Source organism: Gambusia affinis, linkage group LG01 (assembly GCF_019740435.1).
Source record: "Gambusia affinis linkage group LG01, SWU_Gaff_1.0, whole genome shotgun sequence".
In the NCBI taxonomy this organism is placed as follows: Eukaryota; Metazoa; Chordata; class Actinopteri; order Cyprinodontiformes; family Poeciliidae; genus Gambusia; species Gambusia affinis.
Genome location: NC_057868.1, coordinates 28,075,073 through 28,096,944, shown reverse-complemented (window position 1 = coordinate 28,096,944; position 21,872 = coordinate 28,075,073). Strand labels below are relative to the sequence as shown.

Below are 21,872 nucleotides of genomic sequence, written 5' to 3'. Positions count from 1 at the left end.
TCACTCACTCACTCACTCACTCACTCACTCACTCACTCACTCAGTCAGTCAGTCAGTCAGTCAGTCAGTCAGTCAGTCAGTCAGTCAGTCACATTCTATTTCAACACTTAAGTACAAACAAAAAATGGTTAAAAAAAATAAAATACAACCCTGACACCAGAAATGTCTTCCTAAAATATAATTGCCCAGTGTCACACACAAAATGATTAATATGCTGAAGTTAAATCCAGGGTCATTTAATACTACAGACCTAATGAAAGTGTTGGCTGATGAAAATGTTAATGTCATTAACTTATTGATATGAAGAACCAATTCAACTATTACAAAACCTATTTCTTAATTTGTATTCTGAAAGCAGATCAGATATGAAAAATGTCAACTAAACCAGACAATAATAAAGATGTAAGTTTTGGATTTATTTTCTCTAAATGGTGGAGTAAAGACTGAAATTGTAATATTCATAGCCTTTTCAAAAGCAACAGGTTTTATAATTGCTGGCCAGCTTTTGTTATTTTTCCAATGATATTTTGATTATTTTTGGTTAAAAAAAAGTGTCCTTGAGACCTCCTTCACTTTCACCAAATGAAAACTTGTTCAAACTACTTCAAGTCAGAATAACAATTTAAATAAGAGAATAAAATGAATACTTTAAGTCTAAATTTGTCAAATGACTTTCATATTAGCAATATACGGTATCTACAAGACTCTTCCTGAGTTCTTTAATTGATGAAAGAACAATGACATTTCTACAGCTGAGCTTCAGGCTTCGGTAAAGTTTTAGATGTAATCAAAAAAACAAATGTATAGAACAAAGGTGTTGAAAGAAATGAAACACAATGTGACATCTCACAATTTATTTTAAAACAAGTTTGTTAAAATGATTACATTCTCACCACTCCTGAGAAAATTTTACACATTCAAGTCCAGATTGAATGGCACTATTACACATTTAGTCAAGAATAATGTTGTATTTAAATGACACCCAAAGACATATTTGTAATGTCAACAGACCTGGAAGGTGATGACAACAAACCTAATTTACCAAAACTAATTGATGAAGTATGAATAAAACTAATAAATCAAATACCCACATACCAAACACCAAACACAAATGACAAATCAAATATTAGAATAAAGTTTCAAATGTATCTTTTTTACTGTATTTCTTGATATGTAAATATTGTCTATGTTAATCAAAACATTCACCTTTAAGAAAAAATAAAGTCATATAAGATTAACTTTCAAACCTCTTTAACTGCAAAAACAGTTTGTCTGCACTTTTACAAACCCATTTAAATTTTTTGCATGGTTATACTTATTGACAAGAATAAAATTTCTTTCTTTCAGAAGTTTCAGAGGCTTCAGAACCGGAGCCATGATTACCGTCTAAAAAACAGAAAAGACAGATATTGCAAGTTGTGTGATTGCACAATGTACATAATAAATGAAAATGCATAAATTATGACATAAAAAGTGAACTACACTACACAGATCATTTTGACGATTGTAAATAACTCTACATCACTTCTTAGAGAAAGTGGTGGCACAAGAACATTAATTAATATACAGTTATATATGTTATATTGTATTTTTACAGACTTGAGATATTAATTAATGGTGCAAGAACGTTAATTAATATAGAGTTATGTACATATTGTACTGTATTTTAACAGACTTGGGATGTTAACCCAAACAAATATTTACATTGTGGAATAAACAAAAATTTTTGGGGTCAGTAAATCAAATTCAAGTAGATAAACTCCTAATATTTTTCACACACTGTTTAAAATAAAATTAGAAAGTTATGAATCACAGCTCACTAAAAACAACTGATGTCTATTATATTTGGCTAGTTACATCCTCCAGAAATACCTCAGGGTTGAGCTGGTTGTGCGAGCAGATCTAGAAATGCTCTGTAGCGGTCTCTGTCAGCCTTCACATCGCCATCATCTGTTCTCTTAGTGTAGATTCTAAACTTCTTCTCTTCAAACACGCCTGGAAGAAGTAAAGATACCTGAAAGAGATATAAACAGCACATGGCAGTTTGTATTGAACCATAAATTAGAAACACTGTGGTGAAAATTCAAATAATCTTGATTCAGAAGAAATCAAGAATCTAAAATATTCTGTTTCATTCTCACCTGAGCTCTGTCAATAGGATTGGCTACGTCTGGGTTTTGCTTGGTGTAGAAACTCACGTGTTGTATTGGGTCTTCTCCATTCATTCCATAGTTGTACTTGACTGACTAAATATTAAATAAATAGTGTGAGGTTACAAATAATATTTCAGAGATTAAATTGCAAATATCAAAATTAATTGCCTGATTAAAAAAAAAGATTCTATTTGCATTAAAACTCACTTCCACAACATAATATTTTTCGTTTCCCTCTCCGACATGCACGTTCCACTGATTCTAAACAGAAGTTACATAAAATGTTACAATTTCCAGATTTTTATTTAAAAATCAAACAATATAGTTACAGTGCAGCTGCACAGTGGCACAGTTGGTAGAGCTGTTGCCTTGCAGCAAGAAGGTCCTGGGTTCGATTCCCGGCCCGGGGTCTTTCTGCATGGAGTTTGCATGTTCTCCCTGTGCATGGTGGGTTCTCTCCGGGTTCTCCGGCTTCCTCCCACAGTCCAAAAACATGACTGTCAGGTTAATTGGGCTCTCTAAATTCTCCCCAGGTGTGTGTGTGAATGGTTGTTTGTCTTGTCTGTCTCAGTGTTACCCTGGTGACCTGTCCTCTTGCCCGGAACATTAGCTGGACATAAGCACCAGCACCCCTTCTGACCCCATTAGGGACAAGGGTGTTAGCAAATGAATGGATAGTTACATTGTTACTGAGTACAGTTGAAGTTCTTAGGATACCTTCATTTCGTCCAGTCTCTTATCTGATGAAAATTCCCCCAGACACACGTAGAGGTTTCTTTTCACTATCCTTTCCAGTATTTTCCGTGCCTCTTGAAGCTCCACAGAGGAGGAGTTCAATATCTCATGAAATACAGCATCTACAAGGCAAACAGAAAAATACAAAATTGGTCGAAACAAAGAAATAGATTTAAAATTTTCTAAAACTTCAGACTCTAAATACCAGAGAAAATTGTTACTTTTTTCTCTATTTTTATACGGAAAGAGTATAATTTGAGCAGCTGTCCATAGAAACATTCTTATACACTCACAACTCTGATATTTCCTACATCCCTATACCCCAGTCACCACGTTAATTTAAAATCCTCATATAAAAGTCTGATCTCCAAAACTGATAACAAAATGTTGGGAGGTACTAGAGAAAAAAGGACATTGGAATGGAAGAAAAACTAAAATTTTTCTGTGTTAGAAATGCAATGTTACTTTGTGCTAATTATTCTTTGTTGTAAATTAAATTAGTGTACACATGTCCATAACATTGCTGCCTTGCATCTATCTGAGTGCAAGATCTCTACTGTGTTGCAGAGATGACACAAACATCTCTGCGACACAGATAAGCTTGAAGCTTAAATCCTCATAAGCTTCAAGCTTGAATGTAAGTACATTCTACATTCAAGCTTGTTTACATGCAGTTTCCCATTTCTGTTCATGCCGACTTGGAAAAGAGGAAACTCCTAATTTTATTTATGTCAGCAATGTTTTCTGGACAAACCAGGCTAAGTGAATTTCTGGAAGAAGTTTTTAATTACACCCCTAGTAAGGTTAATGGCATGAAGCTGTTAACCCTTTGCTTGCCCTGTTTGGTGCTGTGCATGAGAAAGGTAAATGTACTAATGGTGAAAAGCATTGTGTGCTGAACTCACTGAACTTCAGTGAAGTCAGTTTTAAATCCTCATGGACTGAGAGGATGCTGATCGGGACAGAAGGCACTGCTCAGAAATCAATATTAATGTTATGATCTGTTATTCAATATTGAGAAGCCTTTTTATGGAGTACTTATTTTTTAAGGTTATTTGATTAATTTAGTTTCTTGTATGGCTACCTTTTAGCCATCCAAGTTATCTTGTACACAAGATGCTAATGTATCTTGTGTACAAGACAGAGTAGCAAGCAGGGTTTTCTAGATTAATATACTTCTGATTATGTTATAGTTACTGCAAATGTTTTACCTTTCTGTTCAAAAATGGTATTAAAATAATTGCTGAATAAACTATCAGCATTAAATTATGAGTGCTTATGCCAGTTTTACCCACATGGACCTTGTGGATGCAAATTGTTTGTAACTTTATTTTTATTTCCGTCCCTTTGATTTTGCACAAGTAAAATAAAGAATACAAGTTTATATTGGTGTTAAATATCCACATTTAATCAAACTAACATACTCTTATGTTTTTCTACATTGATGTGTAAGTTTACTCACCTGTCAGCTTAGTATATGCCACCATGTCATCAATAGCTTTGGAGAGATTGCACTTCTTCCCATCCTTGCTGTCAAAGATGCGTCCATCTGCTTCCAGAAAAGCATCTGTGATCCTGAAGGAAAACCCCAGCTTGTAATGGTGAGAAAACATTGCATGAAATAAAAGGTAATAAAACAGAAACAGCATCCACTAAGATCCAGCAATGTCAAGGACTCCTTACATCCACTCTATGCTGTTGCCCACTTTGTGCTGGTAGGCTCTTTTGTGCAAAGAGAACCTTGTGTGGAACATGTTGTACAGATTGAACACCTCCTGTTAACAGTAATGAAAGCATGTAGTGGCAAATATTGTAATTTTGAATTTTAATGTTGATAAGAAGGAAAAAGAATTAAACAAATCAAACCTTGTCTCTGTAACAGATCTGATTCATCCCATCCACTTCACACACTCTGGCAAATTTAATCAAGCGATGGCAGTCAAAGTTGTTCTGCATACCCAGTTGATGGCAGTCCCTGACAAATGGCAAGAGAAAAAAAATAGGTTTAAAAATTTATGGGATTTATGACAAGATTGAAATTTTGAGAGGAGAATTAAATCTAAAAAGTCACCTAGCAAAATATTCCCACTTATCCACATCAATCTTGTTCCTTGTGTTGGACACAACTTCGTAGAGGAAGGCCTTCTCTTTAGGACGGCCATGGTGTGGCCACTGTTAATAGACAACCACACAAGTACTAATTTTTTAAGTTATGTTTTCTGATTCCACAGAAAGAAACAGTGAAATAAGAAATACAAATTGTCCTTTGTCATAAGAACATTAATGTTTTTGATAGAATGTGGTAGTTTTATACATTATAGCTAATTCCTTCTATTTTTTAATTTATTTTCTTTTTCTTTTTCTAGTTAAACTGTTTTAATAATGACTTTGCACTTCCCTTGTAAAGAAATATTTTCTCTATTTTACAAAATTTTCTATATCAGTGCTTGAAAGTTTATCACATTCAAAGACGGTGATGATAAGATGGTGGTAGTGCAACACATTATACCAGACTAGCCAAGACCCAGTTGAAGATCATACTCGTATATTTCTAAAGCTGAACAGATGGGTACCTGAGCAATCTTTGGAGGATCAATCAGCTCCTTTATAAAGGGCAGGTCCTCTTGTTGCACCAGGCCGTGGGCCACCATGACTGCTGTCAAGCTATTTTCTTTCACCAGATGGTCAAACATTTCTTGAGATGCCTTCTCATGCTGGAAGAAACATAAAATTAGTTACTATAAGAAGAGACAGTCACATATCAAAAATAAAAGAAATGTGTATTGTGAATAAATGAGAATCAGCCTAATTTTACAGCAGCAGTAAGTAACTTTAAAAAATTTTTTTTTCACTTATTTTTGAAAACTGTCATTATATCATTATAGTATAATGAATACCTCTGAGTGAAATGCCTGAAGAAATGCACAGCTCCTGATCAAAAACAACCAATCAGAGCCAGAAGGAGTGTGTTAGCACTGTCTATCAAACTTGTGTTCACATAGCTAAATGTGCCAATTGCAGAGAAACAACTTACCGCTCCAGGAAAATCGTTTATTCGACATCATTAGTGGTCATTCTAAGTAGACTAGGATTCACAACAAGCTCTGTTATCAGGAAATAGAAAAGGTGTAGCACAGAGCAAGGAGAGAGTGGGGGTATGAGTGGCATACCACATGAGGGTGATTGACAGCGCAAAGACCCTCCACCTGGCTCTGATTGGTTATTTCTAATTAGCACTGGAAGAAGACAGAGGAGCGTGATTGTTTTCGCTGATTATCTGTCTCATACTATAATGTCACAGCTTCATCACACATGTAAAAAACCTTTTTTTTTAAATAAAAGTTAGATACTGCTGCTTTAATTAGACACAGCAGGACACTGTAAATATTTTCCATATTTTTAAATTTAGGCAGATATTCTGGTTATTTTCACAGGATGCTGTTAGGATTTTTCAGCAGCATTGGGCATCTGTCCATACTACTAAAACCCAGAGCTGTTTATATGACCATGGTGTTTCAGTGTTAGATTGACCTGAAGTCCATAAAGAATCTATGAAATATTGTCAAGAGGAAGATGAGTGACACTAAAACCAACAATACAGATGAACTGAAGGGAACTATCTAAACCTCTACAGAGGTTTTCATTACACCTCTGTAGTAATAACTAATCACAGGCTGATCAACTGCATGCTACACAGCATTAATGCAAAATACTATTTTCAATGATCGTATGTAAATTTACATTTCTGAGACACTGAATTAGTTTTCATTATATGCTAGGTATAATCATAACTATGACCAGAAATGAAGGGTTGAATAGTCTACTCCAATGTGTGTAATGAATAGACAAATATGACTTTCCATTTCCAAAATGAGGGACACACAATATTGTCCTCTTTAAGGATATGCAAATTTTTTGACAAGTATTTATGTATTTCATTGCATCAGTTTTATTTAGTCTGTTAAGGTACCAGCATGGACAGCACTGAATGTATTTTTGTTAATCCAGTTGTCGAAAGGACTGGTTTAGGCCTTAAACCAGTTTAAGGCTTAAACCAGCCCTTTTGGAAAGTCATATTCTTACAAACTAGGTAGTAAACTTAAAAACTTTTTATCTTTAAAGCTGGTCAAAAAATAACTGTCATATTCTAACTCCAATTCAAAGAGTGACAGAAAAATGTAAGCTTTCTTATTCTCAAACCAGTCTGAAAAATTAAATGATGCAGCAATTCAGTAAAAGGTAAAAATAATTTCTTACGCTCCAGGCATAATTAGGACGTGCTCTGGGTATAAACATTTGATCAAACATGTGGGAAAATGGTCCATGTCCTGGAAAGAGAGAAATAGAGAAAAGGGGTCAGAAGTCTGACTTGAAATGAAAATAAAAATTTCTGAAATTGATCTCTTTCATTCTGGAAACCAGTGATCCACTAATCCGTTTTTATCCTAAAACTTGATTTTGATCAAGTAAAGATTCTGTTTGGATACATATACAGATAATAAAATCATAATAAAAAAATCCACATATTATTTTATAGATTTTTTCCAAAGTTAAATGACTTATTTTCTAACATAAATGCTGATTTTATATAAGTCATTTATTGATATTTTTTTGTCTGTATGGATTTGGAAGTAGATTTTGAAGAAGTGGAATACTTCGTTTGCCAAACTCTATAATGTAAAATGACAATAGGCAAAAGTAGCAATAAATATAATTCATTTCCTCATTTGAGGCAGGTATAACTTAAGGTAATGGCTACCCAAGTAGTAGATTTAGAAGAAGTAGAATAGTTGTTGAAAGTATTGTATATTGAAGAAGCTGAATATTGTGAAACAGTCTTTTTGGGGAATACCTCACCCAGGTCATGGCAAAGTCCAGCAATCTGCACACAAAGGATGTCTCTCTCATCAATTCCAAGATTTGGCTGCTTCTCTTTGAGAGTCTGAAGAAGTTCTCCAGCCAAATGTGCCACCCTGTAAGAGCAACAAAAAGATCTCATACAAAATAAAATAAACTTAAAGAAGTAAAATGGTGTAAACTTTCAAGAGACAACTAATGTTAGCTCTAAACCAACATAGTACTTAGACATTTAGAAAGTTATTTTGAGAAGCACTGATATACTTTTGAAAGACATTGTGCAAGTATTCATCTCTTAAAGCCTTTAAGTTAAAACCATTACCTTAAGTTAAATAACAGCAATTAGGTGCAATAAATACAGACATTTACCCAATGCTGTGTTCAAAGCGGTTGTGGGACGCTGCAGGATAAACATAATATTTTCCGCCAAGCTGTTTGATGTTTCGAAGTCGCTGAAACTGAGGAGTGTCGATGATTTTGACAAGGATTGGATGCAGCTCAATGGTGCCATGAATGGGATCATTGAACACCTGAAAAGCAGGTATAGAATCACAATTTAAGAAAAGGACCAAAATAATTAATATCTGTGTGGAACCAACAGAACAGAAACTTGAGTGATAAGTTTGTCCTCAAATCCTATGAGAAATGAGAATAATGAGAAATCTTATTTACTCTTTAATAACTCTTAAAAGCACAGAATATGACAAAGTAGAGTCACAACAATAGACTTTTAAAATTTAAAAGAAAAAGAATGAACATCTCTGGGTTTGTAGTGTAATACAAATTTTATGTGTAAAACTCATTTAACAATTAATTTGTCTCAATAAAGTTCTCCTTTACAAACTGTCATATTCTTTCTTTACTTTGTATTACTTATGGTGTATTTTAAACAGTATAATTATTCAGTATTTTGAATTCCACCAAGTTATTGTCACCTTTTTTCTGGCAACAGAGTTGTGAACACAGAGGAATACAGAACTACATCTCCCTCTAGTGCACACATGTCAAACTAAAGTCCCAGGGGCCAAATCTGACTGGTCAAAGGTTTTTCTCAACAGTTCAAGATAAAAGTTGTGTCCTTAGATGTTATTTTGCTAATCAAATTAAAGCAGTTTTTGTCTCTATGCTGTCAAACTAGTCAGTGGGAAAATATGTTCAATGTAATGTTAAGTACAGAGGTAGCCTATTTATTAAAATTTTAACAGTTGGTTAAAAGATAATTTTATCGAAGCATTCTCCCACATTCGGCCCATTGAGGAAATTTGAGGACATTTGTGAATGAAGTGAGAATTAGTTTTTCACATCTCGTCCAGTGGAAACAGTTTTACCTTTGGTTTTTTCTCTTCTTCTGAGGAATTGTCTGCCATTGTTTCAGAGGTTTTGCAGGATCAGCAGATGGTCACCAAAACTCTTGAAATGAAGGATCAAATGACTGATGACAAGATGCTATAAAGGAGGAATAGATTAAAACAAAAACAGACATTCCAGTGTGAAACAGACAACATAGCATTTATTAATATGTTATGTTAACAGGACTACTTTTAGAGCAAATGCCAAACACAATAAATATTTATTATTTTCTGTTACTCAATGCAAGATTACCAGCGCAGCAAGGAAACTTCAGTCACCTCAGAGTCTTCAGAATCAAAATTCCAACCTGCTTCAACAATTTATAGTGACAGCTAGACTGTATGCTCCTCCAGGGCTGGGTTATTATCTGATGTAAAAGAGGAACACATACAGAAGCACTGCCTCCAAAAAATATATATTTTTTATAAAAGTTACATACTGCAGATTTTTTTTTTTTGATCAAGGTCTTTTTATTATTATTTTTTACATACACCACACACACATACACATAAAAAACAAAACAAAAAAAACAACAAAAAAAAACCTGACAAAATATACAACAAAAATCCCTCCCAGCCCTCCCCTCCTATACCGGATCTACTACCCCAACAAGAATACACCTTTTATTCATACATCAGCTGATACAGAGCACAGGTTTGCACACACAAAACCAATATTTGACCTTTACACAAAGTTATCTGCCGAAATATTCCCGACATAAGATATAAATGGCTGCCAGATGTCAAAGAATTTGTTTACAGATCCCCTAACAGTATATCTGATCTTCTCTAAATGAATGTAAGACATAACTTCTCTTAACCAATGTCCATAACTTGGAGGATGTGGATCCTTCCATCGAAGAAGGATGAGTCTTCTAGCCAGTAGAGAGCAGAAAGCTAACACAGTCCTCTGATGTTTGCTGAAGGAAGTCTCTGCTGGAACCACCCCAAAGAGAGAGATGAGTGGTGATGGACAGACAGTTTGTCCAAATATTCCTGAAAAAGTGTCGAAAATGCCTTGCCAATATCTGTGTAACTTTGGACAAGACCAGAATGTGTGTAAAAGTGTGGCTGGAGATTGTTTACAACGATCACACGTCGGATCCAAGTCCCTTTTGAGTTTGCACAATCTGTCCTTAGACCAGTGTAAACGATGTACTACCTTGAATTGAATTATAACATGTTTCAGACATATTGAGGACGAATAGATATTTTGAATAATTTTTTGCCAAACTGTATCTGATATGGACTCCTCCAAGTCCATCTCCCACTTGACCCTCAAGGAATCTAAATTGGTATCATTAAATGAACTGAGCAGGGAATAGACTCTACTCATAGAGCGTCTTGTTACAGACTTGCACATCAAAACCTCATCAACAAGAGAAGTTGGTGGATGTAGAGGAAAACATCCAGAGTTTGACATTACAAAATGTCTCAATTGTAAATACCTGAAAAATTGTGACTTGTGAATGTCAAATGTCTGTGTGAGCTGTTCGAATGAGGCTAACTTATTGTCTATATAAAGATCATTTAGAGAAGGTATTCCCTTTAAACTCCAGGCATAAAAAACAGAATCCATTAGTGAAGGAGCAAACATGTGATTATTTGATACTGGAGCAGATATTAATAATTCCGTACTTTTAAACATCCTCCTGCACTGATTCCAGATTTTTATTGTGTGAGTTATAACCGGATTAGAAGTATAATTTGAGATTGGTTGATTAAATGGTAACCGGGAGCAGAGTAAAGCAGAGAGAGAGCTAGCCGTAACTGAATTCCTCTCTAAAGTCACCCAAGTGGGAGCAGGGTTGTCCTCTCTCAACCAGTACAGTAAGGCTCTAATATTAGCCGCCCAGTAATAATATAGGAAATTGGGGAGTGACAAGCCACCAAGACCATGGGGTAGCTGTAGCGTCTTACCGCCTATCCGCGGGTGCTTCTTATTCCAAATAAATGATGACAACTCACTATTTAATTTTGTAAAGAAAGTCTTGGTGAGAAACACTGGCACGCTCTGAAATAGATAAAGTAATTTAGGCAGTATTGCCATTTTGATTATATTGATTTTACCTCCCAAGGATAGAGGCAGAGATGCCCATGTAGTGATGTCTTTCCTAAGGTTCACCAGGAGAGGCAGATCATTTGCTGTATAAAGATCTTTGTGACTGTGAGTAATCCAAATACCAAGGTATTTAAATTTAGCAGGGCTAATTTTGAAAGGGACTGGACCCATATGCTGCACTTCCATTGGAGTCACAGGCATCAATTCACTTTTTTGAAGGTTAACCTTATAGCCAGAAATGTTTCCAAACTTTTGAAGTAAAATAAGTAACTCAGGAATACTAGATAAGGGATCTGAGATATAAAGAAGTGTATCATCAGCATATAGGGAAACTTTATGTTCAGTGCCAAACCGATTAATACCTTTAATTTTGGGGCTGTTTCGCAAAGCCACTGCAAGTGGTTCAATTGCAATTGCGAATAAAAGTGGCGAAAGTGGGCATCCCTGCCTCGTCCCACGTTTCAATTCAAAATAACTGGATAGATTACTGTTAGTGCGTACTGCTGCCATTGGCAAGGTATATATCAACTTCACCCATGAAACAAATTTAGGACCGAAGTTAAACATCACCAAGGTCTTAAATAAATAGTTCCATTCCACCCGGTCAAACGCTTTCTCAGCATCCTGCGAGATTAAAATTTCATTACAATTGTGACCGGGCGGGGCAGAAGTATACAGCACATTAAATAGCCGCCTGATGTTAAAGAAGGATTGACGATTTTTAATAAAACCAGTCTGGTCAGGTGAAACAATTGTAGGGATAATCCGTTCGACTCGCTTTGCCAACATCTTTGTGAGAATTTTAACATCAGTGTTTAATAACGATATTGGGCGGTATGAGCTGCAGCTCAAAGGGTCTTTATCCTTCTTTAAAAGCAGTGATATTACAGCCTGACGCATAGATAGCGGCAGTAAATGTATGGCCAGGGACTCCTCAAAAACTGATAGCAACAGGGGAGAAAGTAAATCAGAAAACTTCTTAAAAAATTCTGCCGGGAAACCATCTGGTCCTGGAGATTTTCCATTTTGCATATTTTTAATTGCAGAGTTAATCTCAGCTAAAGAAAAATTTCTTTCCAATTCGTTAGATAAATCAGAACTTAGTGAAGGGATTTTAATATCTTTAAAAAAATCATCCAACTCAGTTGGGTTAAGTGAGGCTTCAGAAGTATACAGAGATTGGTCAAATTTGCTAAAACATAGACTAATTCCAGCATCCTCACAACATTTTACACCATGCTCATCATTTATTGCTGAGATACCCTGTTTAGCTGAGCGTTGCCGTAGCTGCTGCGCAAGAAGGCGTCCAGCCCTTTCACCATGCTCATAGTAGCCACACCTAGATTTGGATAATAAATATTCGGCCTGTTGGGTAGATAAGATGTTAAACTCTGTCTGAAGTAATACATGTTTCTGAAGAGAGTCTTGTGTAAAATTATGGGAGCATTCCCTATCTAATTGTAGAATCAGATCTGTTAACAATTTTAGCCGTTCGATACCTTTCTTCTTTTTGTTTGCACAGTAAGAAATGATTTGACCTCTCAGGTAAGCCTTTAATGACTCCCAAACAGTGTTGAGTGGCATTCCAGGAGTCCGATTAATATCAATAAAAAACTTAATTTCAGAAGTAAGCATATCGACGAAGTTTTCGTCAGATAAAAGTATGGGATTAAGTCGCCAAGGACGATAGACTGATTGCATAACAGGAATGTTAAGTTTCATTATGAGCGGACTATGGTCAGAAACGACTATAGCTCCATAATTACATTCGCTCACTAAAGGTAGAATCCGTTTATCGAGGAGAAAATAGTCAATCCGGGAATAGCTCTTATGAACAGGGGAAAAAAAACGAATACCGTCTTAGGGTCGGATTTCGAAAACGCCATACGTCAACCACTCCATAAGTGTTAAGAAATGAATTAATTGACTGGGCAGATTTAGAGAGAGAGATCCTTCCCGCTGTACTACGATCAAGGGATGATAGCACACAGTTCACATCTCCTCCAATTATAAGGTTATGTGTTGAAATATTAGGTAAATTTGAAAAGAGCGTGTTAAAAAATGTTTGATCATCCCAATTTGGAGCATATACCGAGACTAAAATAACTGGAAGTGCATACAGTTTTCCAACCACAATAACATAACGTCCAGCAGCGTCCGTTTTAACACAGGATGCCGTGAATTGCACCGGTTTACCAACAAAGATGGCTACCCCTCTCGATTTAGATTGGAAATTAGACTGAAACACCTGACCGGACCATCGCCTACATAGATTTACACTGTCTGCTTTACACAAATGGGTCTCCTGCAAGAAAGAAATATTAGCATCAAGTTGTCTTAAATGTGTCGTAACTTTCCTAAATTTCACTGGACCATTAAGGGATTTCACATTCCAACTCACACAATTAACTGGGTGACTGTTGACGAACCTATTAGTATTAGGACTGCTCATGAATGGTCAATCAGATGTAGTACAATATCCACATCCAGTATAGTCCCACCCCTCTCTCCTGAACCACGGAGAACCCAACAAACAAAAAATCCACACATTGGTGCTTGTGCTGGGGAACTTGTCTCCCTGCCTGGGCTCTTGCCAAAGCTAAATAACAGTAATCAAAAACAACAACAACAAAAAAATTAAAATTAAAATGTAAAAAAAAAAAAAAGGGTTCCCCTACTTTAAAGTATTAATGTCGTTTATGCTCCTTGCTGCATTGATACAGTAAATACATCACTGACCAAGATCTGGACAGACCCCCTGCGAAACCCTCATACATAGAACGCAAAATAAGAATGTTGTCCCTCGGAATAGTGTCGAAAATTAAATCAAGGTATAGCACGGGACATAATGTCGGAAGGTTCCGTACAACCTGAAATAGTGGAGCGATGGGGATTGGACCTGCAGTTAACGTCTGTCCTCGCTGGCCGTCGCTGAGATGATTTTCTTCTTAACGTAATCCATTGCTTTATTGGCATCCAAAAACTCCTTGTCTTCCTCCCCATGAGAAATGCGGAGCCTAGCAGGAAAAAGCAGGCCGTAACGAACATCTCGTCGGTTGCGAAGAAGCCTCCTCACCTCCGAAAACGCCGCCCGAGCCCTGGCCACAACCGCTGTATAATCAGATGTGATGATAATCAGTGCCTCCTTGAAGCGAAGAGGGCCACGGCTCCGGGCCCGACGTAATATTTCCACACATTCTTGATAATAGTGCAGCTTAGCGACAATAACCCGCGGCTTGTCGCCTGACTTGCTCCCACTGCCAGTGCGATGAACTCGGTCAATCAATGGCGCTTTATCCATCTGTAGCACCTCTGCTAGCAATTTAGCCACTGCTTCGGTGGAGCTGGATTCTGCCGTCTCGGGAACCCCAATGATCCGCAAGTTGTACCTTCTCATGCGCCCTTCCATATCGTCACACTTCTTTTTGAGCCCATCAACTTCTTCTTTCAGCTCCAACACAGTGGTGCGTAGAGTAACAACCTCATCGGACCAGGTTGACAAGCCGTCTTCTACCTCTTTGACGCTTTGTTTAACGTGGTCTAGGTCGGCACGAAGTAGCATTGTGCCGTTAGCCACTTCCGCTCTCACCGCTTGTAGCTCTCCTTTAATAAAAGTGAACTCTTCAGCCAAAGCCTCTTTTATTTCGGATTTAATCACAACTGAGATATCGGTTTTTATAGCGGCAAGAATGTCAGACTTCAAGGAGAGTGCGTCCGCCTCGCCACGGGAAGGAGAAGGAGGTGCTGAGCTTGCGGCTTTAGCAATAGTCTGCTCCGAGGCGGTATCGGGCCTAGCAGCCGCAAAGCTAGTGTTTGCCTTTCCTCAAATTTGTCGCCATTCTTCTACTCTTCCAGGCAGGAATCACTTAGAGGACGAGTCCGGACAGACCTAATGCTCAGAACAGCAAGGATATCTAGTAGAGAACCATAAACTAAAGAGGTTAAAGCGGGAGCCCACGCGAGGCACGTCTTACTCCTCTTCCGCCATCCCCTGTACTTCTTCTTCTTCTTCTTCTTTTCTATTATGGCGGGTCGCAATCAACTTTAAGGTGCATACCGCCACCTACTGTACACGAGTGTGTAGCAACAGTATTCTACATCAGTCATATTCTATTTTTTAATTTTGTGTTTTGAAGAAAAATAAATAACGCTTTTCTTATCATACAAATATCCATTATATTTCCATCATTTCCCAATATTCCTTTCAGACTCCATTCTTGATCTGTCTTTCCAACTATTCTTCTCAATTTCTCCCTTTCACGTTCATATGTTTTACAGTTCAGTAGTATATGTTCTACATTTTCTTTCTCTCCACATTTTTCGCATTTATCATTATTTTTCTTCCCTATTAAATATAAAGTATCATTTAAATATGTGTGCCCTACTCTCAATCTAGTCATTATTATTTCTTCCCTTCTATTTCTCTCCTTAACATTTCTACTAAATATTGACTTCTGTATTTTATATAATTTCCTTCCTTTCTTATCTTCATTCCATCTTTTTTGCCATATTTCCATTTCTTTATTCTTAATAATTGATTTCCCTTCCCCTTTGCCAATAGGTATTTTAATCGTTATTGCCTGATCTAAAGCCCTTTTTGCTAATTTATCTGCCCTTTCATTGCCTTTTACACCTTGATGTGCTGGTACCCAACAGAACCAAACATCAATGCCACCTCTGTATAATCTAAATAAGCTATGTTGAATTTCTAGTACTAGATCTTTCCTATTGTTTCCTTCTCCTTGAATACTTTCTATGACTGCTTTGGAATCTGTGCAAATTACTACTCTGTCTGGACGCACCTCCTCTACCCACTGCAAACTGATGATAACTGCCACCATTTCTGCCGTGAATACAGATAGTTGATCAGATAATCTTTTAGATATGTCAATTTTAAACTCAGATATATAAATTCCTATTCCCACACATCCTTTTGAATTCTTAGAACCATCTGAATATATTTTAGCATAATTATAATATGAGTTTCTTAAGTATATATCGGTTTTACCCTATTTCTTTTAAATTCCAATCGTTTTTCATTTTAAGGAGTTTTATGTCTACATTTACTGCCGGAAATATCCATGAAGGGCTAACGTTAATTGGATTAAATTGAGCTATTTCTTTATCTTCTAATTCATATATTTTAATCCATTTGTTTATGATCCATCCAAATCCATTACTATGGAACTTTGAGTATTCCCAACAATATTTTAATATTGTTGAATTTACATTTTCATCTTTTTTACTTTTTATTTTCATCCAGTATGTCAGAGCTAATTTTATTCTTCTTATTTCTAGTGGAATCTCTCCAGTCTCTACTAGAAGGGCATTAATAGGTGTCGTTTTCACTGCTCCTGTACATATACGTAAAGCCCTATTCTGTAAAGTATCTATTTTTTGTAATGTTGTTTTAGCTGCTACTCCATATATAAAACTACCGTAGTCTATTGTTGATCTCATGAGAGCCCTATATATGTTTAATAATGACTGTCTATCTGCACCCCAGTTATTTCCAGCCACAGCCTTTAGTAGATTTATCACTTTCTTACATTTAGTTTCCAGATTCTTTGTATGCGTTTTCCATGTATATGATTGATCCAACCATATTCCCAGATATTTAAATTCTGCTACCCTTTCCAATGGTTGTTCATATAATGTTATTGTACCTATGTCTATGTTTTTCTTATTTGTAAAATCATATAACAAGATTTACTTGTTGATAATTTAAAACCCCATTCAAAGGACCATTTTTCTACTTTATTAATCGCTTTCTTAATTTTACCTATAACAAATCTTGTATTCTTTCCTCTCATCCATAAAACTCCATCATCAGCATATAATGCAGATTTTATACATTCTTCTGTTTCAGAAAAGATATCATTTATCATAATATTAAATAGTATTGGGCTAATTGCACTACCTTGTGGAATTCCATTTTCAATATTCAATTCTTTTGAGTAATCATTTCCAATCTTAACTTTTATTTTTCTATCCTTCAAAAATTTGCTATCCAATTAAACATTTTCCCTCCTATTCCCATCTGCTTCATTTTTATAAGTAGTCCTTCTCTCCATAATGAATCATAAGCTTTTTCTATGTCCAAAAATACTACAATCATAATTTCTTTCATTTTTAAAGCTTTCTCTATATCATTACTAATTCTAGTTATTGCGTCCATTGTTGATCTTCCTTTCCTAAATCCGCACTGATTTTCATTGATTAATTTCTTATGATCAAGAATAAATTCTAGTCTATTAATCACTATTTTCTCCATCCATTTACTTAAGTGTGAAGTTAATGCTATTGGTCTGTAATTATTTGGATTTGCAGGATCTTTCCCTGGTTTGTTAAACGGCAGGATTATTGCTTTCTTCCATCTATTTGGTATTAAACCTTCTTTCCATATTTTATTAAACAGTTTTAATATTAATTCTAATGTTACTTCAGGAATCTGTTTAAACATAGTATAGCATAGCTGATCTTCCCCAGGAGCTGAATATCCTGTCCCTTTCAATGCTGCTTTAATTTCCTTCATGGTTATATTTATGTCTAATGTTGAATTATATGTTTGACTTTTTCCCAAAATATTTTTATGCTTGCTAATTTTTTGATTCATCTGTTGTCTATGAATGTTTGTAAGATGTTCCCCACTATGTACTGCAAATGCTTCCCCAACAAATCTGCCTTATCTTTATTTAACACTACTACTTCCTGATCTCTGACTAAGGCTGGTATTTTAATACCACTCCTTTTCCCAATCATTTTCCTAAACATTGACCATACATTTTGCAATTTAATTTCAGATCCTATTGAGGAAGTATATTCTCTCCACGTTTTCTTTTTGGCTTCCTTAATAATTTTACGAGCTACTGCTCTTTTCTTTTTATAATTAATAAGAGTTTCAAGTGTTAAATTTTTCTGCAGTATTTTAAATGCCCTGTTACGATCTTTAATCGCTCTAGTACATTCATCATTCCACCAAGGGACTACTTTTTTCTTCCCTTTTATTATTGTTTTTGGTATACTTGAATTTGCAGCATTTAAAATATGTTTTGTTATCTGGCTTGTACACTCTTCTATGTTACCTTTTAATGTAACCAAATGTCTGCTTTCCTCACACTTTACTTTAAATTTTTTCCAATCAGCTTTATTAAAGCACCATCTTGTGATTATGACATCTTCTTGCCTCTTTATATTATCATTAATTATAGTACTTACTGGAAAATGATCACTCCCTATTGTAGATTCATCCCCTGTACTCATACTGCAGATTTAATTTAATTTAGGGGAGGACGTGTCAGCAGGGATGTGGGTTAGAGCTGCTGCTGACTGAAGCATCTGTTGTTAAGTGGTAAAAGGTACAAGGGAAAAGTTAAATCTTGGTAATTTTTTTCCTTAATTCATTAAATGTTAGTGAGATGGAGACAAACAGCAGTCAGTAGCTAAGATAACTGCTAAATGGTTGATAATCTCACAGTCTACCCACCTCTCGGAGAAAAACTGGGTTATAAATTGACAAGCTTGCCTTTTTCTCTCTCCCTCTCTCTCCCTATTTTTTTTTTTTTTTTTTGAAAACTTGATTTTATAATTTTTCTTAGCAGAATAGTAACTGCCACTGTGGCGACCACAAAAGTGTGACATTTGTGTTTATGACTTGAAATTGTTAATACAAGTTCTGTACTTTATTTTGGAGAAGAGTTTTCCTTTATTTTTTTTTATGTGCTTTGTAATATTTACTCCACGCCAGCAGGGGGCGGGTGGCGGTTTTAGTGTCCTGCTTGTATTTTCCCTCATTGCTGCATGACACTTGAACTGAACAAGCCGTTTCCTCGTCTTTCTCCTGTTCTTCAGGTGGGTAAATATGAAAATAGGTTTTTAATCCAGTAATTAGACATGCTGGAACATATTTGGAATATCTGTGAACGTATTTGGAATAGTTATGAGCTATATTAGTTATTCAATTTTTGACTTTGTGTCGTTTTGTTTGAAGAAAGTAACTACGCACGGTGTACATGCTAACGTTAGCCATTAGCCAAGTCTTTTTAATACATGCGTTTCACCCACTTCAGTTTATGCTGGAAAAACCGTTAGAAACTGAAGAACTCAATGTCTATTTTTCTGTTTTGGCTTTTGTAAGGTCCCCACCACCAGTGTTAAAATTGTTTTTTTTTACCATTAGGATTCAGGATGATAAAAAAAAGTGACTTTAAAAAAGATGTTTGGTTTTATTAAGGACTTTAGTTTATTGAACGTCCAATGCAGTACTGTCTTAAGTTAAAAGGTAGCTGGTTAAGGTAACCACTGTCTAATGTGTTTCATTTTAGATAAATAGCTTAGAAAGCTAATAAGAAGAATGAGTGGATATATGTTTAGGAAAGAGAGGTTTGTTTTGTCGCTAAGAGATGTTTGTTTTTGTCACTTATGGACACTGAAATGTATTAAAAAGGTTGGACTTTGAATATATAAACTGTAAAGAAAGAAACTCAATACAACAAGTATGTTTGGATGTAAAACTTGAATAAATTGCTGCATGACACTTGAACTGAACAAGCTGTTTCCTCGTCTTTCTCCTGTTCTTCAGGAGTATATCTGTCAACGGCGGTGCTGCCGCTACGGTACCCGTTACACCACAGCCGTTCTTGTCTTTCACTGTCTGCTGCTGAACACCGTCACCGTCAAGTGCGCTAAGCAGGAACGAACCATTTCATGCAGATCCAGGGGGTCCAGGGCAAATATAGATGTGTGTTTTTTTGGTCTGAGAATGGGAGCATTACATTTTTACTGCTAAAAACAATCTTTGAAAACGCAATATGATTAATTTTGTAATTGACAGGGCTCCAATTTTTTATTTTATTTTATTTCATTTCTATAGACAAAAAATAAATAAATAAATGAATTGTGGAGAGCCCCCTGTCGATTAGGGGCCCTTAGAATTGTAATAACTTTTCCCCCCCAAAAGGCGCCCCTGATGCTGCTTAAGACTTGCTCCAATTCCTGACTGAAAGAATATATAAAACAAGCATCAGTTAAATCTCGGAGGTATTTGTGAACTACGTAGATTACATCTTTTGTTTCATTTCCATTGCCCCATTAGAAAGTGTTAGATTAAGAACATTGACGTGTTCAAAACTAGTTTGCTGGTTTTACTTACTTGGCAGTAGATGGAAAGGAAGGCTTGATACTAAGAATGAAAACTATTTGAACACACCCATTACTGAACGTGATATAGTACAACAGCTGATGCTTCTTTGTTATTTTTCATCACCTGGAACAAAACAAACTCATGCCAAGAATGAAACAGGTTCATCACATCACTGATTGTTGTAAAAAGCCTCAATATGACCCTTTGACCTAATGATAATAAATAGGACAACAAAAATGCCATATCTGTAGTTCTAACTGACACTCGGTTAAAACAGAGCTTCCATTTAGAACTACTGGCTGTTTAGGCCAGTAAATAAGGGATTTAACCCAAACATTGTTAGGCATTGGATTAGTGTGGGCATTTAATATGAAGCTTATGTTTAGTTTTCAAAATAAAAGCCTTCATATTGCCCTCAGGTTAATGCATCGCCGTAACCTGAGGCAATGCATTATATTGCATACGGCGATGCAATAATATTAGAATGCTTTATATTCTTCTCTCAGGTTAGGGAACTGCCTTGCACAGCAAGGCAGTTCATTAGCATTAGCCTTTTAGCTTAAATAAGCTATTAAGCTATTACCTATTTTTCTATTACCTTGAATATTTTTGCATCAAGTAATTGCTTTCATGAGCATATGACTGATTTAATCCAATGACTCTTAAACATTGGATGAGTGTGGCCCTTTGATATGAAGATTAACAAGAATTTCAAAAATAAAAGCCTTGACAATTTTTACATTATGTAATTGCTCTTTTTGGCTTTATGTGACTGGTTTCTCCAAAGCACTCTTACACATTGGATTAGTGTGGGCATTTATTATTAAGCTTACATTTTTTCTCAAAATAAAAGCCTAAATATACCCTCCAGGTCAGTGCACCGCCTGCGGTGGTGCAATAATATTAGCCTGCATTATCATCCTGTCTCAGGACTGCGCAAGGCAGTTCATTAGCATTAGCATTTTATCTTAAATAAGCTGTTAGCTATTTTTCTTACTTATTAGCCATGTTTAGTATACTGAATGGTGTAAGTCAGGTATAGACAACATGCTAGTGATGCCTCACATGCTACTGACAGCATTCATGCTAACATTAGCATTTGGCAAATTTTAGCTGATTCATTTATGTTATCATGCTGAATGGTGCAAGTCCATGTTAGTCAACATTCTTGTGATTCTCCAAGGGCTATTGACTACCATTCAGCTAAGCTTAGCATTGATGCAAATTTTTAGCATCAGAACGCTGGGTCCAAACCGACGGGCACACTTTGGCAGGCCCCAGTTAAATTTCTTCAGGAATTTTCTAGTTATCGTTATTGACACCGTCTCATTTAAATTTATGTTGTATTTTAGTTCGACGGTGGTGTTGTCAGTGGGACTAAGTGAAATTGTAACAAGAACAACTTCAAAAATCGACATTAAAGCTGACTTCACACCAGCAGTTCAACGAACTCTTTATCGCCGTTAAAAAGAAACAGAGGTGACACCATTTGTCTTGTAAAATGAATTATCAGCCCACCAGTTTCAATTCCTGAAAAGGAAAGATATAGCATCATAACATAAGCACGACACAGA

General features: G+C 35.9%; 1 protein-coding gene across 1 annotated transcript; it reads right to left on the bottom strand.

Annotated features, from left to right (window-relative positions):
• Positions 1 to 839: 839 nt before the first annotated feature.
• Positions 840 to 9,534, bottom strand: LOC122838302 (deoxynucleoside triphosphate triphosphohydrolase SAMHD1-like). Its single transcript, XM_044128855.1, has 15 exons — positions 9,348 to 9,534; positions 9,074 to 9,191; positions 8,115 to 8,275; positions 7,746 to 7,861; positions 7,146 to 7,216; positions 5,462 to 5,602; positions 4,960 to 5,060; positions 4,755 to 4,863; positions 4,572 to 4,663; positions 4,351 to 4,463; positions 2,871 to 3,010; positions 2,361 to 2,414; positions 2,142 to 2,246; positions 1,873 to 2,014; positions 840 to 1,386 (listed from the first exon to the last, which is right to left on the bottom strand). Exons 2-14 carry the CDS (start codon positions 9,110 to 9,112, stop codon positions 1,874 to 1,876), a joined length of 1,383 nt encoding a protein of 460 aa, XP_043984790.1. The 5' UTR covers positions 9,113 to 9,191; positions 9,348 to 9,534; the 3' UTR covers positions 840 to 1,386; position 1,873.
• Positions 9,535 to 21,872: the final 12,338 nt, after the last annotated feature.

Coding starts and splice junctions, on each gene's coding strand:
- LOC122838302 (XM_044128855.1), bottom strand. CDS start 9,112: ATGGCAGACAATTCCTCAGAAGAAGAGAAAAAACCAAAG. Junction 8,276..9,073: donor AAGAAGAGAAAAAACCAAAG/GTAAAACTGTTT, acceptor CCTGCTTTTCAG/GTGTTCAATGATCCCATTCA. Junction 7,217..7,745: donor TGGACTTTGCCATGACCTGG/GTGAGGTATTCC, acceptor CTCTCTTTCCAG/GACATGGACCATTTTCCCAC.